At 48.2% G+C, this 22,399-nt stretch overlaps 5 protein-coding genes across 5 annotated transcripts; 4 read left to right on the top strand and 1 right to left on the bottom strand.

Moving 5' to 3' along the window:
- Positions 1-228: 228 nt before the first annotated feature.
- On the top strand, positions 229-808 carry FOMMEDRAFT_89392 (uncharacterized protein; the record flags this gene model as incomplete). Its single annotated transcript, XM_007268834.1, has 5 exons — positions 229-396; positions 450-486; positions 542-639; positions 690-714; positions 768-808. The coding sequence occupies 5 exons, from the start codon at positions 229-231 to the stop codon at positions 806-808; spliced, it is 369 nt and encodes a 122-aa protein (XP_007268896.1).
- Positions 809-4,755: 3,947 nt separating this feature from the next.
- FOMMEDRAFT_169702 (uncharacterized protein) lies at positions 4,756-5,873 on the bottom strand (the record flags this gene model as incomplete). The annotated part of the gene is made up of 3 exons (XM_007268835.1): positions 4,756-5,230; positions 5,288-5,526; positions 5,721-5,873. The coding sequence occupies 3 exons, from the start codon at positions 5,871-5,873 to the stop codon at positions 4,915-4,917; spliced, it is 708 nt and encodes a 235-aa protein (XP_007268897.1). The 3' UTR covers positions 4,756-4,914.
- A 946-nt stretch (positions 5,874-6,819) lies between these two features.
- On the top strand, positions 6,820-11,993 carry FOMMEDRAFT_148069 (uncharacterized protein; the record flags this gene model as incomplete). Its single annotated transcript, XM_007268836.1, has 6 exons — positions 6,820-6,852; positions 7,131-7,824; positions 7,909-8,036; positions 8,224-9,910; positions 9,969-11,200; positions 11,484-11,993. 6 exons carry the CDS (start codon positions 6,820-6,822, stop codon positions 11,505-11,507), a joined length of 3,798 nt encoding a protein of 1,265 aa, XP_007268898.1. The 3' UTR covers positions 11,508-11,993.
- Positions 11,994-14,454: 2,461 nt separating this feature from the next.
- Positions 14,455-16,303, top strand: FOMMEDRAFT_21978 (uncharacterized protein). The gene is made up of 7 exons (XM_007268837.1): positions 14,455-14,620; positions 14,682-14,770; positions 14,838-14,982; positions 15,039-15,207; positions 15,272-15,467; positions 15,526-15,554; positions 15,618-16,303. Exons 1-7 carry the CDS (start codon positions 14,515-14,517, stop codon positions 15,994-15,996), a joined length of 1,113 nt encoding a protein of 370 aa, XP_007268899.1. The 5' UTR covers positions 14,455-14,514; the 3' UTR covers positions 15,997-16,303.
- A 1,942-nt stretch (positions 16,304-18,245) lies between these two features.
- Positions 18,246-22,022, top strand: FOMMEDRAFT_142194 (RNA-binding domain-containing protein). Its single transcript, XM_007268838.1, has 5 exons — positions 18,246-19,937; positions 19,995-20,440; positions 20,494-20,574; positions 20,628-20,763; positions 20,819-22,022. Exons 1-5 carry the CDS (start codon positions 18,644-18,646, stop codon positions 21,673-21,675), a joined length of 2,814 nt encoding a protein of 937 aa, XP_007268900.1. The 5' UTR covers positions 18,246-18,643; the 3' UTR covers positions 21,676-22,022.
- Positions 22,023-22,399: the final 377 nt, after the last annotated feature.

Here is a 22,399-nt window from a genome sequence, read left to right on the forward strand (position 1 = left end):
TCCATCGTCCTCGTTCTGTCCGTTCTTTACGCTGCTGCCGCCACCCTCTCAAGCTAGACTTTGTCTCAGTGTATCTCGAGGCAAGAAAAGTACCATAGCGTTGGTGCATAGAATACTGGTCGAACCTGATCAGCATCCTTAAGCTACTTGCCGAGCGATTCGGAGCTTCTCCCGAGAACCGGCGTCCTATTTCTTGCGCAGCAAAGTTCTTCCTCCCAACCACCACCAATGTCGACTCAGCCACTACTTCAACGGACAGCTAATAAACGCATAGCTCTCCCCGTTCGTGTTGAGCCGAAAGTCGCTTTCGCAAATGAACGAACGTTCCTATCATGGCTTCATTTCACTGTTGTGCTTGGCGGGTTAGCAGTCGGCCTGTTGAATTTCGGCGATAGGGTGAGTGCTGAAACGCTTATCGAAGTTCTCCCTTTTACTTACTATATACAAAGGTAGGGAAAATAAGTGCAGGAATGTTCTCCCTTGTCGGTAAGGTCACCTACTACTTACAGAGCAATCTTCGAATTTTAACATGCGTGCAAAGCCATGGCAGTAATGATTTATGCTTTGTACACGTACCACTGGCGTGCAGCGTCGATAAGGCGCGGCGGGAGAGGTCCTTATGACGATAGGTTGGGTCCGGTATGTACGGCGTTTCCTGGAGGAGAAGCTACTACTTACTTTAACTACAGACTGTTTTATGTATCGCACTACTTGGTAAGACTGGCAATAATTTGTTTTACTTACGCTTTATATTAAAACTCGCGCAGCTGCTGTTGTTGTCAACTTTATCCTGCGTTTTACGGAGTAAAGAATACGTTGACTTGACTTGCAAGAGTCGATTGGAGTACGCAATGTTCTCGAACATGCCATATTGCACCACGCCATCTATTCTATATTATACGAAATATGGTCAGTCTGGATGGATGGAGAAAGGAATTACAGGGGTTTTATTGGGCGGGGGGGGGGGGGGGAGGACTTGCTTAGAGTCCTGTTTGCCGACTTTGGCGAGCACGGAGTACAAGGTGTCGGATTAGGGTGATTAATACGGATTTGCTAACAGTCAAAGTATCTTAGGTTGAGCGCATCTAAGCTCCCAGCATGCACATTCCCTCTTATATCTTGTTTTCCCGTATTGTAATCTGGGACTGTTTCTATTTCTTGCTTTTGCCATAATGTTCTAATATCGCATCGTATTTCCTTTTGCATTTCTCTTCGTTCATGTCGTTGTTGATTCGTAGATGCCTATCATGTATCGAATTTAGCTGTTATTATCCTTGCATATTGAATTGTTATTCCTTGCCACAGCATGCAGATAATAAGGATAAAGCTTACTTTGGTTTGTGTCGAGGCGGGTAAGAGAAGTATAGTCATGTGACAATTACCTCAGGATCTTCCTGAGTCGTCGTTTGGAAGGTCGTTCCCATGTATAGAACTTCCACTGCTTTGTCCAATCCAATCTCAAGCCATTTTGAGACGTTTCCATGATTGCTTAAGAAATGACGAAAGACTTCGTAGAGGATCGTAGAAGCTTTGGAAACTGACGTACTAGCAGAGACTAGTCGATTAATAATTGACTTGTGTATGATGCAACATCAATATTAGGCTATTATTAGCACAGCGGTCACACCTTGCGGACTCAGGATGCAAGTGATGCCTGAAGACTGTCCTCGTGCATTTCTCAGTGTGGTCATGATTCGTCGAGAGACAACGAACGTGCATTATGTAAATCACATGCGAGGAGGAAGCCGCGGTATTCCGACTTCTGATACTGACGGAATCGCGATGCAATACAAGTTTTTTGCGAATCTACTCTAACTCTAAGTTGGTTTTTACAGATAGAAGCATGACACGGCATATATCTACCTACTTCAATATTAACATGGGTAAATACGCCGAAATATTGTGATCTATCCGTGCGGTGGAGTAACTGGGCACTGTACGCATTTATCGGTACTATATCTCCGTTACTTTAGTCCGCCTCAAGTGTGCCTCAAATCTCGAATACGTTGTATGATAGTCGGGGTGCCGTCTAACTCGCACACGTATCTATCGATGCTTTAAGTGAGACAGCGCTATTTATATGCATCTGGAGACATCTATGTTGTTAAGACTGAACGATGGTGCAAATCTCGAATGCGTTTAACATACGTTGTATGATAGTCGGGATGCCGTCTAACTCGCACACTTACCTATCGATGCCTTTAGTGAGATAGAGCTATTTATGTATACCTAAAGACATTTTTGTCGTTGAGACTGAACGACGGTACGCTACAGCAATATTGTCAAGTGGACAGTTTGCAGAACTGTAAGTTATTTTTAAATTTTAAGACTTCCCTCGTTCGTTCCTCGGTGTCATGGTGATTCATCGAGAGACATCGAGTGTGCCTTCTGGAAATCACATGGGAAGAGGAATGCGACATCCACTCAAGATACTCGTTGCTCTAATGACGCCGGAATCACGATGCAATACAATACTTTGGAGATGTGCCCTGGCTGTAAGTCGGATTTTTACAGATAGGAGCATAGTATGGTATCTATCTGCTCACTTCAATATCAACATGGGTAGATACGCCGAAATATTGCGTGATACCCATGCTAGTGGAGTAATTGGACACTTTACTCGTTTATCGATGTCTCCCTCCCTTGCCTCAAATCCATTTAATAAATGTCGCATGATAGTCGGGACGTCGTCCAACTCGCACACTCGCCTATCGATGCCTTTAGTGAGACAGCACTACTGACTCGAAGAAATCATTTATATTATCCAGTCGACAGAGATACGGATCTCCTGGCCGCTGTCGAACTGTCATTAACTCAAGCAATCACGCCATCCAGTTTAAAAACGGGACCTCCTCACCGTATTCCTATCACTAAAAACGTCGAGACGCTCGTACTGTCAATAGTTATCATCGGTGCTCCTGGCCGTTGTCCTAAAAATACGATTCGCAGAGCATGTGAATTTTTCTGCAATAGTATCAACCCAAGTCAGTTCAGCATACGGTACGTCCTGACCGTTTTCATCTCCACCTTGACTGTCCGGCGTAAAGTTGATCCTACGGATTAAATATAAATATGAATAAAGGGGAGAGTATGGCGTGAATAAATTCCGATGGATCATGCCAACGGTAGCAAAATGCCATGTCTCATTTTCCACCATGATCGCCGATCCAATACTGACAGCTGCTGAGATTATTGTACTGAAATTTATCGGAGTAGGGAAAAGCTGTGGGAGCTGATCGACGGCGTTAAGGGTCGAGATGAGAAGAAGAATTGAACTTTCCGGGACTGAGGTTATAGCGCAGGCATCGGTTAGACGTCAGGATGTCGCTCAGTCCAAAACGTGAATATTGTTCGTTCAGTATGTCATGTTTACTAGAAAGGCAGGCGTCATACCAAATCCGGTAACAGATCAGATTGCTGGTATTTGCAATGTTGTACAGTATGTACAGTCTGATTTGCACAACGTGTTGCCAAAGTCGGAGGGAGATTTCACCCGTTCAGCGCCCAAAGACTTTCTTTGCTTGCGATTAGAATAATTCTTCATGCAGTGTGATCATTCCCGAAGGCAAATTGGAGACTAAACTTTAGTAAATATCTTCGGTCGTCGGGTTTACAGTGCACACCGCAGTCCTAAGTGATACCTCGGGCCCCAATCGCATCCCCAATGGGCAGCCTAGAGGACGAAAGCTGCGGTATGAAGTAGGCGATATTTGCGGTGCGGTTAATGTTGAAGCAGGAATTAAGCGGTCTTTGTGGCATCCACAGCAGAACGGAAGTCCGTCGGCGGGCATGAGAGAAAAATGTAAGACCAGGAGAAAACGAAGGCGCGAAGGCATAGGAGCAGAGATAGACAGATTCGATGGACGCAAGACAGATGCGGTCCACACGTATATAAGTCGCTAATCGTTTACTCGCAGGACTCGAAGACATATTGAACGGAAGGTATGAACGATTCAATGAGTGATCGATGAACTTCTGTGACTTGGAAGAGTGCTGACAGGGCGATAGAAGTCATCGAACAAGATCGAGAAGCATGACGGTTGCCTGCAATCAGAGAAGTAACACCAAGAAATGGTCATTCGGTAGCGCTCTCCGTCCACAATTGCATCGAAATAATATTATTGACACCTTCGAGTGAGTAAGACAGCGACAATCTCCACCTTGAAATCGTTCTTGCTGGGAGGCGTGTCGAGGATGCTCTAAATGACAGACGCCATGCTGCCGCGAAGCTGAATGCTTCTACCATTTAAAGATAAGATTAGAGCGCCAATATAGCCTCCGAGCCAAGTTCGACCGAGATGAGTCCGCCGATAATGCGCGTGGTTCGGAGTCGGGCTTGTTACGAACGTGTTCGTCCTCCGGATTTAATCATTCTTTTTCCGCATTGCGTACATGCTTCAGAAGTGCAGCCTGAATCAGCTGAGCGGTATGTAGGTATGTATATGTGGCGCATCAAAGGAGTGGCAAAGGGATTGGAAAATGATACGGGACGTTCGGGGCTTCACATAGAGTTAATGATGGAAAGATCGTGGTGGAGATGAGTCATCATCATCCCGTGGGCTTGAAACGCATGTCTTCTGCAAGCCGAGAAATGAGCTGTTTCAATAACTCAATTTCGGAGTGATCGGCTGGGGAATGAGAGGATGAAGAGATGTGGCACTCGGATGCTGTGAAGGAGCAAAAGCAAGATAAGGTCCGTCAGTCGAGATCTGGATTGAAAGAGAGACGATGAGAGACATTTATGTTGTTAAGTGCGAATTTATTTTGGACATGGCAGATTATGTTGAATGTTGATTGAAGGAACTGGGTTCCATGACGCCAGCTGTGACGCCATATTTCCCAGATATCACTGCACGTTTTCCTACTAATTATATTGATAAAATCAATTTATGTCATGCCGGATGATAGCCGTGCCTAAGCGGGGTGCGGAGCGAACTGCGATTGGATTTGACCGGGATATGGGCCGTCAGCCGAGGGAAGAGGAAATCGAACGCGGTCGGCGCGGCGCCGGTTGAACGGAGAGCTGGAAGCTGCAGCAGACCAGAGGCTGGCACGTTCCTCACTCACCTTCAGATCTCCCTCGTTTCGTCTTGCTTGCTCTCTTCCCTGTGCGACCTCAGTCGTCACATTCGTCTTCGCCGACCCTGCTCTTCCCTGCGCGTGTTGCATCACCAGGCTCGCCACCGCCACGCTCGTCCAAACGCTGTCCTCGGATACCTCCGACCAAGCACTTTAACATACCCCATATTCCGCTCTCGGTTCGTCCGTGGAACGCTATAACACGCACTCCATTCCGTCATCCGTGGCGTGAGCGAGCGTCTGGTCGTTTGAAATAACCGCGCGTAGGGACGCGCTTGAGGTGCTCTGTCTGGCTAGCTTTCTTTCTTTCTGCCTTTCGCTTGATTGCAGCAGGAAGGACTCGCGATCGGCCGCGGCTTGAGGCACGCATCTCAGAATACGCATTATCCATTCTTGACTACCGCACCCGTCTGCCACTTGCTCTTCCGCCTCTTCTTTCTTCAAATTCTTGTTTTTAGCACGCATTCAGTTCCCTTGTCTTGCTTCCCAGCCCCTGCACTTTCCCGCCGGTCCCTTCCCGCACGGTAAATATTCATCTGCTGCGCATCTTGCGTAGCTTTGCTCCTCTGCTAGCAATCTCAATGCTAACCGTCGTACCCCGCATTGCATCAGACATTGCCCGCATCACTACCTATATTTACCTTGGCGGCTCGCCACATTATTCTTATCCTCTTTAACGCGTCTTCCCTCGGTTCGCAGCCTAGTGAAAGCTTTGCTCTCCTCGTCCTCGAACACGCTTGCGTGTCTACCTTTGCCTCCGCCTTCTGACCGTCAGTGGCATATTGGGAACACATTGCGTGTTAATAGGGTACGACAGACGAGGGCGCGACGATGTCGCAGACATCAGTTCTCTGCAACGTCTCGCAGGTGCCACCCGTTTCAATCACGTCTTCTCGCCACACCGACGAAGTGGACGCCGTCAAGGCCGAACGCCGACTAAAGGACGCAGTACGTCGATACTATGCGCTCGCTGAACTCATTGAGACCGAGCGGGGATATGTCGACGACCTCAGGATCCTCGTCGAGGTGAGCATATCTCCTGTGCCGTTTCAATTTCCAACCTCGCTCGATTTTTGAAAATATATTTCATTGCCATTTCGTCTACTTGCGTCGGCTAACACACCTGTGTGCCGTCACTGTCGACTATTTCCTTTCTATCCCTTGGTGCCATTCTCGATGTATTCCTTGTTCGCGCCATTTCCGTTTATGTCGAACAGGAACGTGCCATCGCGACGCGCCTTGCTCACCGAAGACGCGCGATAACGATCATTTATACGATTCGCACGTCCTGTGTACTTCCAAAGTTCTATTCGTTCTTTCTATATTTTCGTGGTGCCATTCCAGTTGTCCATTTCCTTACTCGCATCGCATTCGGTATTCGGGTTCCCTGCCGTTACGCAATGGCAGCCGGTTCAGCCTGTCTTCCTTCTTGTGGCGCCTGCCTGACTCGTCTCCTACATCGGAGCGTGAGCTAGGGTGGCTGTTATCCCTCCTAGAAGTCGCACGAGCACGCGTTGCGAGCCTCATTGCGCGAGTCGACCTTACCGAGTCACGCGCACGTTTATTAAATGCGAGTTCCTGGACCTGGAATCGGCATTTGCCTTGTTCAAACGAGCAAGGCATGTTGGGAACGTGCACTCGAGAGAATTATGCGAGTGCGCGGCTGGGCATCATGTAGGCATGTGATGCTCATTTCTGATGAGCGCGACATTTGAATCGCACCGCTCTCGCAAACTCGCGATGTCCGAATTGACAGGAGCTATGGTTTACTGTGTATGTCGTCAGCTATGCCTGCCGCTTGACGTGCGTCTGTGTCACAAGCAACCGCTCACCAGAGTCGCGGAACGATCGGATCGCTTCCGATCCTCCGCGTTTTCGCGTTTCTCGTTTCATATTCTACAAAATATGGGTACATTCATGCGCACAAGGACACCACGAATGCCTCTAGAGACACTTTGGCATAAACATTTCTTCATACACATTCCACAACACATATAAATGCCTTTTCCGCTTGAAGAAATACTAACGCATGACTATTCGCTTGGAACTAGGTCTATCTCACCTCAATAGGTGCCATCTCGGCACCAGTATGTCGACCGAAAGCGGAAAAACGGCCTTCGGTAGTCACTCCGGGTTACGCGGAAGGGCGAGGGCCGATGGTATCTGCGAAAGGTTCCAGGCCGGAGCTCTCGTCCCGCCTAAACTCGTATCAATACCCTCCCTCGTCGTTCCCGTCCTGTGTTACGACGTCTAAGGAACACGCCGAGCCGAAGCTGAAGTCGCGTGTGCGTCCTACATCGCTACAGTTACTGTCGGTAAAGCAAGCCCAACAATCGAACCGCTTACGGAAGGACTCCGACAGGGAAGTGAAGACCCGCAGGAAGTTATCAGACGGAGAGTATGTCCCTGAGGCTGGGGTTGGAATGGCAGCTCACTCGCGAACGCAAAGCATGGGTTTCGGAATATGTGGCAATTCAGTCCCGAACACAGAAGGCAGTGTATGCGCTAGCGTACGCCGCGCATCTGTGGACGTGGTTCCTGCACACTCAGGGCCTGCATACGGTCGTGTTTATACGACCTCACCCGAATCGTCACCCGGAATCTCTCCTGGAGCATTACCGTCAATTCCATCGTCACCCGTTTCACCAATGCTATCGCCTCTGCCAAGCCTACCATTTCCGTCCCAGCGACTCTTTCGCTTACAAGGCGCGTTAACGGATGTGGACCGCCAAGTACTCGCACGAGGTGCGCGTGATATATTGAGGCTGCATGAACGAATCGTGGGACGCATTGAAACAGCACTCGTAATGGTTCAGAGTGCGTTTTCAGAAAAGAAACGAATATTAAAGGGCAAGGAAAAGGCGAGGAAAGCAGCCGGAGGCGACAAGGAGCGGGGTGAGGTTCAATGTGAGGTTGAAGCTGCTGTTCGGGCGGTGTGTGGCGTATTTACGGCAGAGGTACGTTTGAAATTCTGCTTCCGTATCTCCTCAACGCGGCCACGTGATCCGATTAAGGAATCTGGTCACGTCCAGTCCGACGCGTTGCGCTGATCCCTCCTGATCGGCGCTTCTTACGCTGAACAAATCAGTCATCCAAACTCTATTTTGCTAATACTATCCTCTATTCTGACTGATCGACCTACAGGCTGGTAACTTCAAACCATATGAAGCATTCTGTGCAGGGCACGTTGAAGCAATGGAAACGACTCGTCGCGTTATGCGGGCTCATGCAAACGGCTGGTTAGAATGGGAGAAGCGCTGTGCCGAAGAGGTAGTTCGGAGGGATACCGACGGCACTGCTGGATCCGACTTTGTTGCCGACTCGCCGGCGCCATCGCCATCGTCCCCAAAGGCAATAACTCACTGTACCAGCCGCAATAGCTTACTTTCGAGTATGGTCCTTGATGCTGAAGATTCGCATTCATCGACGTCGACTCTGCGTCGTCGTCACTCTGCATCTGAATCATCCGGGAGTCTGAGAGCGAGCGCAAGTACAACGCTTAAACATACAAAAAGTGACCCGACGCCGCCTCCAGCAGGACATAGCTACAGCCAAGTTCACGGACAGTCACAATCCCGTGGCTCTGGTACCATATATGACACACTTTCAGTGAGGCGCCTCTCTCGCGGAGCAGAGGGGCTGTACGGAGGATCTGCACCTGCTGCCCAAAATGAGAACGAGCGACAGCGTGCAAGGAGTGCGCGCACGAAGCTTTCTTTTGCAGATTATCTAATCAAACCAGTGCAGCGCGTTTGCAAGTATCCACTGCTGTTTGAACAACTCCGTGCATCCGGGAAAGGGGAGGAAGTAGAAAGTATGCCCACCCCCACGACGGCATCCGCGATTGAGACTAGTGCGTTGTTTGCTACCGTAACAACCTCTGTTTCAACTAGCCGTGACCCGGATCCATCAGTTGAACCTTCACAGAAGAGGACATCATTTAGGCTGGGCGGAGATTCTGATGATGATGACGAGGAGGGTAATGACGTCGACCTGGAAGCAAATGAAAGGGATACTGAAGTTGCGGTTGCACGTGTTCTGCGGGAAATGCGTGAAGTTGCACGTTCTGTCGACGAAGCAAAACGTCGGCGTGATCTTGAGAAGAAAAGTGCACTCATCGTGGACCGCCTTGTATCAGGGACACCCGGAAACGGAAATCATAGTTCACAACCTTCGTCAATTATTGATAGAGATGCATTGGATGATGACAAAGGTAGCGCTGAGGATGGAAGGATAGAGTCTCGCAGTGAACTCGGACACGGTACAGGATCTTCCATGGCGGGAGCGGATGGTGCATGGTCATCGAAACCGCCAACGCGTTCATTGTCGTTTTCGGCTTCGTTTGCTCGGACGCGTTCTCGAAGTGGGTTCGGCCGCACAAACTCCGCTTTCATCAGTCACCTGCGCAAGCAATCACAAGCAACAGAGTTCGGCGAGAATGCAAAACACGCGCAGGTGCCTGGACCCCCCACGCGCGTATTTTTAGCATCCCTTGGCGCGTGCTTATTAGCTGGCTCACTTGATGTTGTTGTTACCAGCATTGAAAGACCTTCAGTCAAGCCGGTGCGTCGGGATGGCGGAAAGCGTGACTCAATGCTCTCGTTGTCTGGAATGACTGCCATGGGCTCTAATAATGGAATCGCGACAGCATCTACGTACATGCCGCTGGCGTCACGCGACCCGGTCAAAGTTAAGTATCTCGCAGCATTCCTATACGTCGGCGGATACATCGTTCTCGCGAAAACGCCGAAGGCCGGCGTTTATGAACCTCGCCATTGGTTTGCATTGACAGATGAAACGATTGAAATCGTGGATGTTCGCGAGGAGAAAGGTGTGTCGATATCATCTTCTGCCACTGCTGATTAACTAATTGAAATATCCTTTCGCAGCGCTTCTTCCTTGCTCGTTCCATCTTGTCTTTCATGCGACTGGTCACCGGCTAGAGCTTGCTGCCGCATGCCAACGTGAAAAGGAGATCTGGCTAGGTGCAATGCACCACGCACGCAGCCTCCCACCGAACTGGATATTTGAACCTGTGCCTACACTCAACGTTTCCGCAAATCTCTTGAATCCTCAAGCGACACGTAACAGCGTCGAAGCTCCCCCTGTTCCATCCATTCCGTCAATGGGTGAAGACGCTCTTGCAAATGAGACGAACCCCTCGCGCATGCCATCAAACTCAACGCTTAAAGCCGACATAACTATCAAGCCGAATCGTAGACAGTCCGTCAACGGATCAAGTGTTCGCGCGTTCTTCATGAGCAGCTCTGATAATGGATTAGCCCCTCCACCAGCTGTTCTGATCCGTCGTGTCTCAGCGACACGGCGCGCACAGACCGATCGTCATCTCGCTGATGTACTCTCTCAGCCTCTTTTGTCGGCAAGGTTCCATGCGAAGGCACATGATGAGATACTTTTCCGTGATCCGGTTCCACCACAGCAAGGCACAGGTATCGGAGTTGGTGCTATGGCAAAGAATAAGTTAATGGCTCGCGAAAGCGTTCTTGTTTCAAAGCAATGTGCACCGTCAATCTGTTCATCGCTTGCATCTTCTGTGGATCAGAGCTCTGTAATTTCTGATTCAGCTTCCAACGTAACGGTGCAGGGACAAACGCAACAAGCAACGCGCGGGAAGAACATGAAAAAGAACACGAGCAGAGGTTCTCTGGGCATGCTCCTCACACTTCCAAGTCAACTCCTTGAAGGAAACACAAAGGATAGTGGAATGTCGACGCCATCTTCACAAGGGTGTTTTTCATTTGACTCGCCACTTCCAAGCACGTCAACGGCTACCTCAATAGAGCCTGTTTCGCGTTCCCAATGTTCATCTGTGTCACCGGGCATACCAATAGCAAGCCCCTCAAACGACGGTTTCCCACCGGAAGTACGAGTTGTAGGAGTTGACACGGATCCTCAGGCCGAAGACGAAGTGTTGCCCGACGTGCTTGATCATATGGAACGCCCGAAACGCTCGCGTTCCCTCGTGAATAGCTTCCGCGTGTTCTTTGGCACTCCGCGTTCTCTTTCTTCTTCTCCCGCTCCTTCCACGTCTAGCTCGAGACAAACTTCGGTTGAAGGCTCACTCGAGGTGCCAGACGCCGAAAGCACGCCCCAACGGAACGTATTTTCGAGGATTCTGAAAAGCACGAGCCTCCGGACTCGAACACGCAGCGCATCTAACGTACTTCAGTCAATAGAGGGATCTCCGTCCTCTGATCATATACCCGCCGTGCAGAAGCAGCCCAGCCGGCCTGGTTTTCTTTCTCGATCATCGAGCATGCTTGCTATGTCACGCCGTAAACCTGTCTTGTCCTCACGAGTGGCGTCTAAGGCAAGCGAAACTTCTCACGTTCCCGCACCAAGCCTGAGTTCTCGTCCTTCTCGCTCGTCCATCACACTTTCAGACTCGCAAAATCAGAAAACCCTAGGCCGATCCATTAAATATCGCCTCTTCCCTGGAAGCTTCGTTCCCCTGACTCCCGTCGACGGACAACATGAGTGTTCGTCATAACGAAAATTACGTCCTTCGGGACGAACTGCATGGATTGTATCGGTCATTTTGCAGCCGTTAAGGCCGCTTTGTAACATTTTTCTCGAGCTTCTGCGCAATGTGTATTCATTCATCAAGCATTTCTATCCTTCACTCCAAGTATCGTAATTAGACATTAATCTCAAGCGAACACGCCCAGGCTTGATTTGCACGATTCCTTCTTTCCTCGTCTTCCTTTCACGATAGTTCTCTTCTGCGAAGTTTCCATCCATCCCACTTTTCCCTTTCATTTCTCTGGAGTCTGGCCTGTTTCTCTGCAACTGAGCCATCCTTCGACATGTACTATAATTGATTTTTATTACCGTCATTACTGCGCACGTCACTGTATTCTTCGCATCACTCATTATCACTTTGTATGTATCTTCTCCACTCTCCCTCCCTCCCTCCTCTCTCACACATTGTACTACATAATTCATCCATCGACTATGCATCCATTTCACTTGACTTTGTGACCATATGCGCCGTCTCTTCACTGTTACTGCGATTCCTCTCTATCCTTCCTTTGTAATTTAAATGGGTCGTTCAGTTATAGATACTCTGTGCCTTTGTTTCTATTGATTTGTTATTTCGAACGCTCTTCAGCTGTTGAGTTAATAAATATTATCGAATATTCGTATTTTGACAATACCGGTGGATATACAGCTTTGAGAATGTGTTTGCTCCAGGAGTACGGTGTGTATTGCGTCGATATAATACACAGAGTAATTGTTCATGTCAGAGAAGTACTGATGGGTAGTAAAAGTCAATTTCCATCAGTAATTTTTCGAGGTGATCTTATGCTATGCATTGTGATATTGGAATGTCTGTGATTGACAGTATCGACGTGTAGCACATCTTGAAGCTCATCAGGCAGGAGCAAAGATAAAGACATTCTTCCTTCACAAGCTAATAAGTACAAAACGATTTAATAAATCTTATAATATTTAAATCCTCCTTTGGATTTTTGCTTCCTTCCGGGGTTTATGAAAAGCTATCAAATTAAGGTGGAAATTAAAGCCGAACAGTGTTTACCTCCGGATCGAACTCGGGCTATTCCGTCTCACGTAAGGGATGTGGGAATATGGAGGTGATTTCATTGATTACCATCCCATGCCACAGATTGAATACACTTGCGTCTTTATTGCTTGGGGCTAAAAGGATAAAATGTATTAATATTTGCTATTCTTTACATTTGCCGAGCAGCGCAGTTGATGAAGCTCAACTGACCAGGATCTGTAACATTCAAACGCTCAAACGAAATTCCCCGACTGATGAAGTGGGTAATGGAGAACTGCGTATGGAGTATCGTTGGGCGGCATTGCTGCGAGAGCGGTGCCGAGAGCTCGGCATATTCTAAGATACACGTCTGATAAACTCGACAAGCTAGTCACGTCACGGTCACAACCTTCGCTTACCAAATTAGGAAGGACCCTTACGGCGAAATTTCAGAGTGTAACTTCGACTTGAAGTTTTGCCTCAGCCAAAGATGATTCTATATAATACAGAGAAGAGAATCTTGCCTATTTTCAGATAGAGTTAAATATTACAACAATAAAATATTTGACCATTACAGTCTGTATCTATAATTTTGTAGCTTTATCAAGATGATTACACCATCCGATCATTATGACAAATACTATATATTATAAATATTATTATGTAATATACATATATAGCAATTATTTGTCATATATCCTTATCTAATGGTGGCGAAATCTGAAAGAAAAAATTAAAAAATTTACCAGACTGCTGGAAAAGTATAATTACAGCATTTAGAGCAAAAAACATAGTTTGCAAAATAACTCAGCCAATATTCACTTTTAAGAAATTCTGTTCCATCATTTTGTAGAGAAGGCTTAATACAACAAATCGATGGTGCTACTTTTTGAGTTTTGGGTCTCTGGATGGACGAGTTTCGTGCTCATTGTGGAGGCTGCATTAGGAAGGTAAGGTTACATCACGTGAGTCACGCAGCTTGTCGAGTTTATCAGACGCGTATCTTAGTTGTTGCGCAGAAGTCGGAGGGGTGTACAAGTGTCATAGTTGCGCAGTTGGTCGTTCCTGGCGGCATGGCGCGCTTCTGATTCTTTGAATTAACTGTTTGGCTGCGTATGGGAGCTAGGGTGCTTCCGGGATGGGCTGGTGACCGACTAGTGCCTTGCTTTGAAGTATTTTTCGTCACACTGGTAATGTAGAAGAACTTCTGGAAGACTGATAATGGATCTCCCTTGTGTATTCCTGTGCATGGCGGTCCGGTATTCTATCTACCTTTCGCGCATCGCAATACTTGTCGGTGGCGAACATGAGCTACTAACGAAGAACACCCTACTACGATGTCTTCAGGAACTGCCACTACACAGAATGGCATCGTTTCGGGAGGGAACAGGGCTTATCAAAATATTTCTCCACCCTGCGATCGCAGCAGTCTGCCATGACGCAGCAATACCGCCCTTACCGTATATGGCGCCAAGGAAAAATAGTGCAATGTAGCTTAAATGCGGTGTGAAGGCTCTCCAGTAGAGAAACAACCTGTGCCTAAATGTGTATATCCACATGTGCAACAGAAAATTAACTAGGGCGCCCCGAATGCTATGCAAAACATAATACGCCGACCAGTGCAGTCTGAATGCAACAGCATGCGCGGGAACTCTTGGCTGAAATTGGAAGGCGTCGCATGGAGTGGGCGCGTTACGCCAATCACTGAAGGTTCTGTCTCAACTGGGCGTGTACCGCTCTCACTAGGTCACGTTCACAGTCCATCATCCCGCAGTCGTCCTCTCACACTACATATATACCCCCGCCTTTGTCGCCTCCCATCGTTGCATTCGCCCTCCATCCCCCGCCCATCTTCCTGTTCATAGTCATCTTCCGTCCCCGTTTTACCCACTCCCACAAGAAAATCGGCAATGGCAACGAACGGACCGACGCATGACCCCGACCGCAAGGATCGCAACCCGTCGCCTAGCGGAAGCTCCTTCCGTGGGAACGTCGTTGACCACGATGCTCCTCCTGGTGCGTATTCTTCTCCCATAGTTCGAGTTATGACGGGCTAATGGATGGGTGAAAACTGTAGTGACCGGTGATCATCATCCTGTAGGACCCAGGAGGCAGTTTGACAAGAACATCATTGCTGTTCAGCCGCTTAAGCGCAGCGAGATGCAGGTTTGTTATATTTCGCCCTTGTCAACACGAATAAATTAGACGTTACCTTATATTCGGCCTATTACAGCAATCCTACGCCCAGGACTTGGGAACAGGGGAAGTGACGCACGGCATTTACGGTTCTCTCTTAAACGGTCTTGGCAGCATTGTCGGCTTCTGCGGCGCTATTCCGTGCTGCCCATGCCCGAATCCGTTCCGCAACGTCGGCCAAGGCGAGTTTCAGCGTGATGGAAACCCGAGATTTGAACATTAATCAGTGTATTATTAGGTTCGGTTGGCTTGGTATCACGTTTCGGAAAGTTCTACAGGGCGGTGGATCCTGGTTTGGTACAAGTCAACGTCTGCACGGAATCACTCCGTATTGTCGACGTCAAGATCCAAATCAGCCCTATTGGAAGGCAGACGGTCATCACCCGGGATAATGTCAATGTTGAGATGTACGTCCATGTCCGTTCTAGTCCTAATATCGACATGTTCTAAATAGTGTTATTTTGCTTGCAGTGACTCGGTCATTTACTTCCAGATCACGAACCCGTATCGCGCGGCTTTCGGCATTACGGACTTGCGCCAAGCACTTATTGAACGTGCACAGACTACTCTTCGGCACGTTGTTGGTGCACGTGCGGTCCAGAGTGTAGTCACGGAGAGGGAGGCTATTGCATTTGAAATTGCCGAGATTGTCGGTGACGTTGCAGATGTATGTCTTTACTCCTTCCGTCCGTACAATGTCAGTTCTGACAACACGGTTTTGATAGAAATGGGGTGTTGCGATTGAAGGCATTCTGTGAGTGTCACCCGCCAATATTAATCTGAATTCGGAGTACTCATCTTACTTTTTTTTAACCAGTATCAAAGATATCATCTTCTCTCCCGAAGTTGCTGCTTCACTCTCGTCCGCTGCACAGCAGAAACGTATCGGAGAGTCTAAAGTTATCGCTGCCCGTGCTGAAGTTGACGCAGCACGCCTCATGCGTCAAGCAGCAGACATCCTCGCTTCACCAGCTGCTATGCAAATTCGACAACTTGAGGCTTTGCAGACAATGGCGAAGACTGCACAGAGCAAGGTTGTGTTTGTACCGATGCAGTTGCAGAGCGATGTTATTAGTCAAGTTAGCGGGTCGAGTGGTGGTGCGGGACCGAGTGGCTATCTGCGAGAAGAGGCGGAAGGTGGGACTTCGGGTGCGGCGTCTCGCGCGGGTATCTTGAGTAGCATTGCGGACGTGTAGGCGGATAATCAACCGTCTTATTTTCCGTGCTCCGTTTGTCTGCTTGTCTCGTGCTTGAGTCGTCGCGGATATACCACCGGGCGGGTTAAGCCCTCCATGCAATTCTTTTATCTCTTATCCTTCTGATTTCATGATACTGATGTTTTGTTCGATTGCTCGATCTAGTTCTACTGACGTGCGTTGTATGTCGTTTTTGATTATTATTTCTGCGATGCAATTTGTGTTCTACCCCTTTTCATCTTGTTCACGTATATTCTTAATGGCGATGTTATTACATACCTTTTGTGATTGACGATATTCTTGTTCGCGTCATACTGGAACCTTCAGTAAGATTAGGATGGGTATTGTTTTGGCTACCTGATATGCCCAGTGGGAAAGCAACAGCGGAACCATCATTTTATGCGTGCGCAGGTTTCGTGAGCACAGACATGTGGACGGTAAAGCATAGCCTTGTTTTTGCCTGCTTCTTGCTTGAGTCTCCGCGGATATGCCACCGGGCGGGTCAAGCCCTCCATGCAATTTGTTCACCTATTTTCTTTCCGAGTTTCGTGATGTTGATATTTTGTCCGATCTAATTCTGCTGACGTGTGTTGTCTGTCCTTCTGATCATTTCTGTGCAGTTTATGATGCTACCACTTCCTTTTCATGTTTCCGTATATCTTAATGGTGATGTTGTTGCATGCCTTTTATGATTGACAGTGTTGTTATTTGCTTCGTACTGAAAGTTCAATAAGTCTGAGTACTGCATTGGTTACCTGGAAAGCAGAGCAATACTATCATTTTATGTATAAGTATCATGAGCAGCATAGTGGACCTGTAGATTGATAGCTACTCTGTGCCCTTTTCAGCTTGTTTCCGTACAATACTGAGCCAGGAAACTTGAAATATTTTAGCAGGCAGGAAAAGAGTGCCATCATGTCAAGCAGCCAACGTCTTGACGCTAGATAGATTAGGTTTCCAGTTCCCAGTTGAGTCGCAGAGATCTCTCAGCAGTTAGCCCTCCACTCTCTTAACGCTATACCAGGTCTAGTAGCGTTCGTTTTTAAGTACTGATGAATCTGAACGACGATGATGTTCGAAGAAGCTTACCCAATTGATTTGCACGTGTCAAATTGAAAACGTGAATCGGAATCTCAGATCGACGTAAGGGTAGGGTAAGGCTAAAAAGAATTCAATTCTGAATCGGGGTTCCGGGACCGGGACGGAGCATTGAAATGAGCGGCCCGTAGCGAGGAAGAAGGGCCTGGAAGACTAGGAACGGACAATGGACGACCTGTACGGTTTTGGAAAACAGTCCGGTGTTTTACCTGGAAAGTAAGGTGTATGGATTGTTCGAATACAAGGCGTGTGCGCTCGTACTTCGGACGGTCGAGTCTAGCAAGGTGTGTGTATGCGTGCCGTATGTTTGCGAAAGCGTTGATAGCTGGCTAATGCTAGGGTGGGGACAGGAAGGTGCCAGGCAGCACGAGGACTCAGGAATATTCTCGGCGTCTAAAAATGCACAGCAACTATGATTGAATGCCGTACACGAAGCACTTGGAATTGATAGGAAGCCGACGGCTGAAAGTTAGATTCATCGACCTGGTAACGTCTAGCTTGAAACCTACTTTGCAAACAAGCAAAGATATAAAGTGGAGAAGTCTGCAGGGCGTTGGTGAATTGTCATTTTATTCTCTCCCTCGAGATTAGTTCTGATTGGATGTGAATCAAAAGAGAGGATGAAGCAGGTGATTTTGAGAAATGATCAGCTATCTGGCATCTTCGGCTAGACCGATTTGGAACCGAGTTGCTTCATCACGTCCTGCACAATTGCAGTCACCAACAAAACAGTGGATGATGCGAAGGTATTCCATTTCTCGAGGTTGCCGTTGCTTTGCAGGTCCACAATGTTAGGCGCTGGGCCTACGTAAATAGTGCGGACCCACAGAAGAATGCATATATTTGAGCAAATAAAAAATCAGCAACAGGAAACCTCAATTGCACCGCTTTTGAACTTTCCCTAGATAAATTTCCACCTGTCTGTATTCATTTCAATCGATAGACTCCATATCTCGGCTACAGAGGCCCCTTAGAGCAAGGGGAGGTCGGTCCTATCGGGAAAATTGTTGCCACGATGATGCGGAGTTGATCGTTACAAGTATTTGGCGCGATTTTGTTCTTTAGACTCCCCGCTCCTCGTTTCTCTCCCTTGACCACTGTTCGGTCATCCGTCTAAGCATAAAATCCTTTTAGTATTGTCTGTCGCAAGGCTTTTCTTCTCTCCATTTGCTGACGCTGCCAGACACCCATACGCTAACTCATTGCTTTCATCTTGTTTCATTTCCATCTTCTCTCTGTGTCTCCATTGTCTCGCTGTCGACCTTCACGTTAGCTCTGACTCGCCCTCTGTCCTCTGTTTTCGATCCGTCCGCCCCTGTTATTTTTCTTGCACCCGCTATCGCCTGCTTCGTCTTTAACCCTACTAGCTCACCTATTATTTCGTTCAGCTTTCGAAGTCCCTTTGATTGTCGTTAGTACTCTTCTTTGCATCCCGAATCGTCCGTATCTGAACCCCCTTTCCCGAAACTCGTAAAACATTACTTTCACCCACATTCTAACTTCTCCGTACTCTATACCTCACTAACAGCCACGTACGAACGTGTTTCAGATGGAGATGTCTCGTTACGAATTCTCGGAACTCCCGATGGCTGCGGTTGACTCACAGCGTGGTCGGGCGTATGACCCACGTCATTTTTCTCTCCCGCTCACTTCTGACAGTCGGTCTTCCTTCACCGCACTGTCGGGGATCACGGACAGTCAGCGGGCGACTGGCAACTTCCAGCAGCCACCAAGCCAGAATGAGGAGTTTGGTCCTGAGTCTGATGTGTGGATATTCCCGCAGGTAGACCGGACGCTGCAGACGCATGACCCGGACACATTATGGACTCGACCAGGGCAGCCACTTTCGTCGACGGATCATCATCATGTCACAAACAGACATACACAATCGCCGAGCAGCAACAATGCTCGAGTGGCAGCTACGTCCAGTCCCATCTCTTCCTTTAACCGCAATCATCGTGCGCCTTTCTCCGCCGCTGGTGGCTTCGCAAACGGTGGAAGCTCACTCTACTCCCTATATCCAAGCGAGTTCTCCCGCGACGCTTCTGATCCACTCCTTCAGCCGCCGTCCACTGCGCCCATACCTATTTCTCCGCCCCCCATTGCTTCGTTGCCACCCAGAAATATCGACACAAACTTCTCTAGCCTGCGAAGCCCATTAAGCCCACCGCACGCTCACAAACAGTCTGTGTCTCATTCGACTCTCTGGTGGGGCGATCTCGAGCCGTGGATGGATGAAGAATACGCTAAACAAGTCTGTGATATTATGGGTTGGGACCAAGTGACTGTCAAGATTCCCCATGCGCCATCGGATTCAGTTACTGGCCAGCAGCCAAACAATCCTGGATATTGCTTCCTCACGTTCCCTTCTCCGCAACATGCAGCGACTGTCCTTTCTCAGATCAACAATGCGTCGTCGGGTGGCACACAAGCCATACTACCTAACTCTACAAAACCATTCGCTCTTAATTGGGCATCATCGCCCTCACCAAGCCCTGTTACGCAGACATTCCCGATTAATACCACTGTCGATAGGCCGCCGTCCACAGGCACTCTGAATAATCAAGGTCAGCAAAAGGAGTATAGTATTTTCGTAGGTGACCTAGCGCCGGAGACTTCCAATTCCGATTTGGTAGCAGTCTTTCGCAACCCAGTGCTTGGGCTGAGGAACGATAGGGCGCCGAAGTTTATTCGTCCTTTCCATAGCTGCAAGAGCGCAAAGATCATGCTTGACCCAGTCACTGGAGTCTCTCGAGGTTATGGCTTCGTTAGGTTCACGGAAGAAGCGGACCAACAGCGAGCACTTATTGAAATGCACGGATTGTACTGTCTCTCACGTCCCAGTAAGCACCTCTTTGTACGCTCTATCCTGGATGTAGTCTGATTATTCATTTAATTAGTGCGCATTTCACCGGCAACTGCCAAGTTCAAGGGTCCTGGGGGAACTGATGGGCAGACGGGCGTAACAACACCTGCGGACCAAGCAGGCCAGCAAGGAACAAATGAACTCGCATCTGTTGCTACTTCTCGCTCTGGCTCGTCACTTGGAAGTTCCGGTTCAATTCCGTCCATGTCGGCTTCGACCACCGCCAGTTCTATGAGTGCTCCAAATGGTGGAGCACCAACTATAACTCTAGAAGCACTTGCACAGCTCATTGCAAGAGCGAATCTAGGTGACCCGAAGCAGAGCTCGAAGATCTTGCCTTCTATTACCGCACCACTAGTCATGGATCAGCAGAAGCTTGACGAGTCCTGGAAGCATCAGGAACAGGCCCGAGCGATCCTCGGCAACCTAATTGGTCCGAACGGAGAGCAGCTTACCTCCACAGATCCTTACAATACGACTGTAGGTGACGGTCACTGTATCAGAGTGCTTGCGGATATTAAATCATATTGTAGGTTTTCGTTGGTGGTCTGTCACCGCTCATCTCGGAGGATACTCTGCGAACATTTTTCGCACCTTTCGGCGATATCCATTATGTATGTCTGTTAGTCACATGCATGCGCACAAGTTGGCTGACGAATATCTCTAGGTGAAAGTCCCAGCAGGCAAGCACTGCGGGTTCGTACAGTTCGTTAGGAAGGCGGATGCAGAAAGAGCAATTGAGCGGATGCAAGGTTTTCCTATTGGTGGAAGCCGCATTCGTCTGAGCTGGGGTAGGAGTCAATGTGAGCCGATCCATGTCATGCTCAATTGTATTTAGTTACTCAACTTTATATATAGACAAAGCCGCTCAAGCCGCCGCACAGGCAGCTGCTCAAGCGCAAGCACAGGCGACCCATCCAGGGCTTACGCGCTCCGCTGATGGTTCCATTCAGTTGACTCAAGACCAGGCTATTGAGATTTTGCAGAAATTCGGATTCGGAGGCTTTTCCGGTGCAAATGGAGAATCAAATGCTGTGCTCGAGCCTCCACAGAACCAGTCCCAGTTACCGATTTTCACTGGCATAGCTAGCAACGTCGGGTTCGAAAATGGTTTCTACAATTCATTTCCCGCTCAGCCTCAAGACGGACGCTCTGGTGGAATGATTGAAGGACAGGTTCCTAGTCATTTCTCAGGGTTCTCGCCCTTCTCTCCAGACCCGAACTATCTTGCCAACCTTGCGGCGGATCGCAAACCCAATATTGCAAAGGATAACATTCTAGGCGTTGCATCCAATTATCCTCAGCGCTTCGGCGGCAACGCTAAGCCTTCACCAGACAATGCACCTGCTGTGAATGATTCTTTGTCCACCGCGCAACTGGGTCCAGGAGGTGCTAATCGAAGCAATACTCCGTCTCGTCCTGAAACGTTTGGACTCAGTCCGAACAGCTCAGCTGCTTCATTCTCGATGAGTCGTACTCCAGGACGATCCGGTACCGACAGTTCGCCTTCACGCCCATTATCTACCCAGGTCGTGACAGCACAAAAGTCGAAGGAGCAAGAAACACTCCACGATCTAAATGGTACTCTGGCCTCCCTTCACCTTGACGAAAACGCTACTGCGGAAGCGACACGCTCTCCGGGAGAGCTAACCGATAGTAGCGGTTCCGTGCACTTCAAGTTGTCCATGAACAGCCCCGCATCTCCAGCGGCGTAAAGCGTATCGAGGCTGCTGGTCCCCTATGAACGCTGAACAGGGTCGTTCTTCTTTCTTACCTTTAGGATACGGACGAATTATGGTTCTTGTCACCCTTCCTTTCCATTAGTTGTCTATTAGTTTCGCCAACTTTGTGTTTGCTTTGAGCTCTGGTTTTGTCTCTTACTTTACCCGCGATCGTTGTTGCACCTTTTGCAAATTTGCATGTTCCCAACTCTTTGAAGCCAATGTCTCTCTTCGGTGCCGTTCAAGTTGATTACTCCGTGTTACGCGTTCGTCAATTTTCGTTTCCTGTCTTTGTAGCCTTGTCAGCGTGATGAACAGTTCAGATAATGAAATTTGTGTATGAAGATCGAGATGGAAATAATGAGATAATTACACCTGTTTGCTCTCGCGAGTCTTTTTGGGCGGCAAATTGTTACACATTATAACATGTGACTTGTGAGTTAGTGAAATTCCGTGTGAAAACATTCAAAAATTGTATTACAGTAATTGTAATTTGCATGCAATACTCATAAAATTTAAAAAAAAGACTGCCACCCTTCCTTGCCCTTCCCATTTAATTGCACTTCTTTTACAATTTGTCTGTCTACAGTTCAACATCTCTGATACCAAAATTCATATGCCCTCCTTGCCATCTCAGAATCATCTTACTCTGTCCATCATGATCTCGTTGCTTTGACTTGTATCATGACAGAAATTAATCAAAGACCACATGATCTAT

This window comes from Fomitiporia mediterranea, assembly GCF_000271605.1.
Source record: "Fomitiporia mediterranea MF3/22 unplaced genomic scaffold FOMMEscaffold_8, whole genome shotgun sequence".
Lineage (NCBI taxonomy): Eukaryota > Fungi > Basidiomycota > Agaricomycetes > Hymenochaetales > Hymenochaetaceae > Fomitiporia > Fomitiporia mediterranea.

What these genes read in the sequence shown, in the direction of transcription:
- FOMMEDRAFT_21978 (XM_007268837.1), top strand. Translation starts at nt 14,515, where the DNA reads ATGGCAACGAACGGACCGACGCATGACCCCGACCGCAAGGATCGCAAC. An exon ending in TGACCACGATGCTCCTCCTG is followed by an intron (nt 14,621 to 14,681) that starts GTGCGTATTCTT and finishes TGAAAACTGTAG; the next exon opens with TGACCGGTGATCATCATCCT. An exon ending in TTGTCGGTGACGTTGCAGAT is followed by an intron (nt 15,468 to 15,525) that starts GTATGTCTTTAC and finishes CGGTTTTGATAG; the next exon opens with AAATGGGGTGTTGCGATTGA.
- FOMMEDRAFT_142194 (XM_007268838.1), top strand. Translation starts at nt 18,644, where the DNA reads ATGGAGATGTCTCGTTACGAATTCTCGGAACTCCCGATGGCTGCGGTT. An exon ending in GTACTGTCTCTCACGTCCCA is followed by an intron (nt 19,938 to 19,994) that starts GTAAGCACCTCT and finishes TCATTTAATTAG; the next exon opens with TGCGCATTTCACCGGCAACT. An exon ending in CAGATCCTTACAATACGACT is followed by an intron (nt 20,441 to 20,493) that starts GTAGGTGACGGT and finishes ATCATATTGTAG; the next exon opens with GTTTTCGTTGGTGGTCTGTC.